A 4385-nucleotide genomic window follows, 5' to 3' on the forward strand; every position below is an offset into this window, starting at 1 on the left:
GTCTATCAGCAATTGCTGAAGACTTCAGAGCATGGATAAATGATATGGAGTTGGTGGACTTGACGCTTAATGATCGCAAGTATACATGGTTTAGAGGACAGTCTTGTAGTCGTATTGATATATGCCTGGTGAATTTGGAATGGCTGGACGCATACCAGGATACTCGGCTTAGAGGAGGACCAAGAGGATTATCAGATCATTGTCCATTGATAGTATAAGACAGAAGAATAGTTCAGGGTACAAAACCTTTTCGCAGCCTAGATTCGTGGTTCACATATGAAGGCTTCCTAAGGATGGTGAAGGAAGAATGGAGAGGGTTGGGAGATGCTCAGTTTCTGGATAAGCTAAAGGCGTTATCAAAACCGCTGGGTAGATGGCACAAGAAGCACTTTGGGAATATATCTGAAAAGATAAAAAGGTTTGAGGATGAGATCAAGAAAGTGGATGACATGGTTAGTAATGGGGTTTATGATGGTACAGTAGAAGCAAGAAGAAAGGCGCTAGTGAGGTGCTGTGAACTGTGGTATACGAGGTAAGATATACACTGGAAACAAATGTCCATGTCTCGGCATGCCAAGGAGATGGACAGGAACACAAGATATTTCCCCAACATTGCATCAGCAAGAAGAAGAAATAACAGGATTGAGTCTTTAGTCATTAACGGGAACTTGGTTAGGAGTCATGCAAGGATCAAGGTCGCCATCAGAGATTTCTATAGGAAATTGTTCCAACAGGAAGTTGCGCTAAATATCAGCTTTTGAGATGTTCTAGTCAACCGGTTAGAGATAGAGGAAGCTCAAGCGTTAGAGATGTTACCGTCGGAGGAGGAAGTGAAGGTTGCAGTGTGGGATTGCAAATCATTTAAGGCGCCGGGTAGTGATGGGTAACATAAACTTTATAAAAAGGTGCTGGGAGGAGATTGGAGTGAAATTTACTAAAGCTGTGATAACTTTCTTTGAGACAGCAAGGCTACCAGTAGATTCCATATTACTTGGGTAGCGCTAGCACCGAAATTTGTGGGCGCAAAGGAGATAAAGGACCTTAGACCAATCAGTAAGGTTGGATGCATCTATAAGATGATATCAAAAGTGTTGACAAGGAGAATGAGAAGCGTAATGCCAGGCTTAGTAGGGGAATCACAGAGTGCTTTTGTTAAGGGCAGGAGAATACACGATGGGGTGTTAATAGCATGTGAAACTGTACAATGGCTTAAACTGAAAAGAAAGGCATCAGCAATCATCAAACTGGATTTCCAAAAAGCCTATGACAGAGTCAAGTAGAACTTTATTGATGTTGTTCTAGAAAACATGGGATTCGGGAGAAGATGGAAGGCATGGGTTGGAGAATGTATCAGATCAGCATTGATCTCCATATTGGTTAACGGTTCACTATCGAAACCATTCAGGATAGAAATGGGGTTGCGGCAAGGTGATCCTTTTATCACCGTTTCTGTTTGTCCTTGTAGTTGATGTGTTGAATAGGATGATTGGGGAGGCGGTTAGAAATGGGAGAATATCTCCTCTTTTAGTTGGTAGGTGGAGCGGGATTTTATAACCCACAAACTAACCGGCAAGTGCACCGGGTCGTACCAAGTAATACCTTACGTGAGTAAGGGTCGATCCCACGAGGATTGATGGATCAAGCAACAATGATTGATTGATTGCTTAGTTAGGCAAGCAGAAAAGGGTTTTGAGATATTCAAAAGGTTTAAATTTGAAAATATCATAAGGTAGGTACGCAAGTAAGTAAGTTGAAAATAAAATATTGGAGAGACAGTTAAGGCTTCAGAGTTATCTATTTTTCCGGATTAAATTTTCTTACTAACTATTTTAATCATGTAGGATTTAATTTATGGCAAACTATATGTGACTAGACCCTAATTCCTTAGACCTTTATAGTCTCCTCTAAAATTCATCGACTGCCAATGCCTTGGTCAATTAATTCCAATTAGAGGGTGCAGTTCAAATTCCAGTTTATATGCCACAAAAATTCTAATTACCCAAAAATAAGAGGATTATATGTCACATATTCTGTTAAATCCAAATAATTAAAATTTAGGAGAAATTGTTTTCAAGCTGTTGTTCAAGTAAAGAGCTTTTCCAAGTTTTACAAGAACTCAAATAGAAAGAGGGTCATACTTCCGTTCCACCCAAATTAATGAGATAAAGAGCGAAAATAATTCTTAAATTATAAATCCACACATGAATTAAAATAGAAAAAGCAATAAAATTAATCGATACAAATAGACGGAGCTCATAACCTTAACAATGGAGGATTAGTTGCTCATGGAATGTGGAATGTAAATTTGTATAGAATTCTCTAATGGAATCCCCCTAATGGAATGTAACCTTCCAATAGAAGAGAAGTCTCTCCTTTTTATAACTAATCCTAATTAATTTAAAATCTAATATCTAAAATTAAGATAATATATTTTCCTATTTTCAAATTCAAATTTGAATTTAAATCAGAATTTAATTGACAAGTCTTCAGTTGATGGGTGGGAACCACATATTTTGTCCATTCTGTAGCTTCTAATATGTGTTTTCTGGGCTAAAAACTGAGTTAAAACAGCCAGAAATTACCCCCAACGTTTTTTTTGCGTTTTCTGCACGTGGCGTATGTCACGCGTACGCGTCAGTCACGCGTATTCGTCGATGGTCTTTTCTGCGAGTCACGCAGACGCGTCAGGTACGCGCACGCATCGCTGTGCAAATCTTCAAATCACACGTACGCGTCAGTCACTCGCACGCGTCGCCAAGGAAAGCTCCAAGTCACGCGTACGCGTCGCTCCTCGCTGTCATCTCCTTTGATTCTTGTGCTGCAGAAACTCCATCAAATTCCCCCGAATACTACCTAAAATAAATAAAATTGCAAAAGACTCAAAGTAGTATCCATATTGGCTAAAAGATAATTAATTCTTTATTAAACTCAACAAATTAGATGCAAATTCACTAGGAAAAGATAGAAAAGATACTCACGCATCACAACACCAAACTTGAACTGCTGCTTGTCCTCAAGCAACCAAAACTAATATAAGCTTAGGATGTGAATTTGCATGAGAATGAGAATTCGATTAAGCTATTGTCTCTTTTTATAGTGGGGTTTACAACTGCAATCCTGAATAGTTTTGGCATTTCAATTTATCCTTTGAAGTTCAGAATGATTGGAATTCATAGAAACTCAGAATTCAGATAGTGTTATTGATTCTCCTAGTTCAGTATGTTGATTCTTGAACACAGCTACTTTATGAGTCTTGGCCGTGACCCTAAGCATTTTGTTTTCCAGCATTACCACCGGATACATAAATGCTACAGACATATAACTGGGTGAACCTTTTCAGATTGTGACTCAGCTTTGCTAGAGTCCCCAGTTAGAGGTGTCCAGAGTTCTTAAGCACACTCTTTTTGCTTTGGATCACGACTTTAATCGTTCAGTCTCAAGCTTTTCACTTGACACTTTCACGCCACAAGCACATGGTTAAGGACAGCTTGATTTAGCCGCTTAGGCCAAGATTTTATTCCTTTGAGCCCTCATATCCATTAATGCTCAAAGCTTTGGATCCTTTTTACCCTTTGTCTTTTAGTTTAAAGAGTTATTGGCTTTTTCTACTTGCTTTTTCTTTTTTTTTTCTTTATTTTTACGTAAGCTTTGTGTTTTTCATTGCTTTTTCTTGCTTCAAGAATCAATTTTATGATTTTTCATATTATCAATAATATTTCTCTTTTTTCATTATTTTTTCAAGAGCCAACAATTTTAATATTCATAAACTTCACTATAAAAAATATGCACTGTTCGTGTCATGCATTCAGAATCACAGAAAATACCACTACATTTAAGTAAATAAGACTATTCTTCAATATAGACCCACTTTCTCATGCAATATATCACTCTTGTATTTTTTTATTTGGATTCAAGCTCAGTGAGTAATACATGAGACATCTTTTCAGAACTAAAGCAATCAGGAGAACTAAACTAGACCTAGAATTCTAACTAACAAACAAAGCAAAATAGCAGAAAACCGAAACATAACATAGAAAAAGAGGGGAGGAATAAAAAATGAAAGGAACTCAACCACCTTAGTTATCCTAACAGTCGCTTTATTCTTCAGGTTGTGCTCCTCAGTGAAGATGATTCGCCTCCCTTTTAGTGCCATAGGAATAAACAGAAAATCCTTAAGCGAAGCGTCAACACCAAACTTAAAGGTTTGCTTGTTCTCAAGCAAAGAAGAACTGAAAATAGAAAGAAAAAAATATTATGATGAAAGAAAAAGAAAAGGATAAAAGAACAAGAGAGAATTAAGATTGGGAGAGGGGGAAAGAAAATTAAAACTGGGCGGCGAACTAGCATAGTTGTGCGGCGCAGGCGACGCATACGCGTGGGTCGCG

The 4385-nt window shown here is 37.9% G+C and overlaps 1 protein-coding gene across 1 annotated transcript; it reads left to right on the forward strand.

Annotated features, from left to right (window-relative positions):
• Window positions 1–293: 293 nt before the first annotated feature.
• On the forward strand, window positions 294–1280 carry LOC130949289 (uncharacterized). Its single transcript, XM_057878053.1, has 3 exons — window positions 294–474; window positions 772–883; window positions 965–1280. Exons 1-3 carry the CDS (start codon window positions 294–296, stop codon window positions 1278–1280), a joined length of 609 nt encoding a protein of 202 aa, XP_057734036.1.
• The last annotated feature ends 3105 nt before the right edge of the window (window positions 1281–4385 follow it).

Source organism: Arachis stenosperma, chromosome 9 (genome assembly GCF_014773155.1).
Source record: "Arachis stenosperma cultivar V10309 chromosome 9, arast.V10309.gnm1.PFL2, whole genome shotgun sequence".
Classification (NCBI taxonomy): domain Eukaryota; kingdom Viridiplantae; phylum Streptophyta; class Magnoliopsida; order Fabales; family Fabaceae; genus Arachis; species Arachis stenosperma.

Excerpts from the sequence above, each read along its gene's own strand:
- LOC130949289 (XM_057878053.1), top strand. The coding sequence starts at position 294 with ATGGTGAAGGAAGAATGGAGAGGGTTGGGAGATGCTCAGTTTCTGGAT. Across the intron at positions 475-771 it reads TAGTAATGGGGTTTATGATG|TCAACCGGTTAGAGATAGAG; the intron begins GTACAGTAGAAG and ends GAGATGTTCTAG. Across the intron at positions 884-964 it reads AAGGCGCCGGGTAGTGATGG|CAAGGCTACCAGTAGATTCC; the intron begins GTAACATAAACT and ends TCTTTGAGACAG.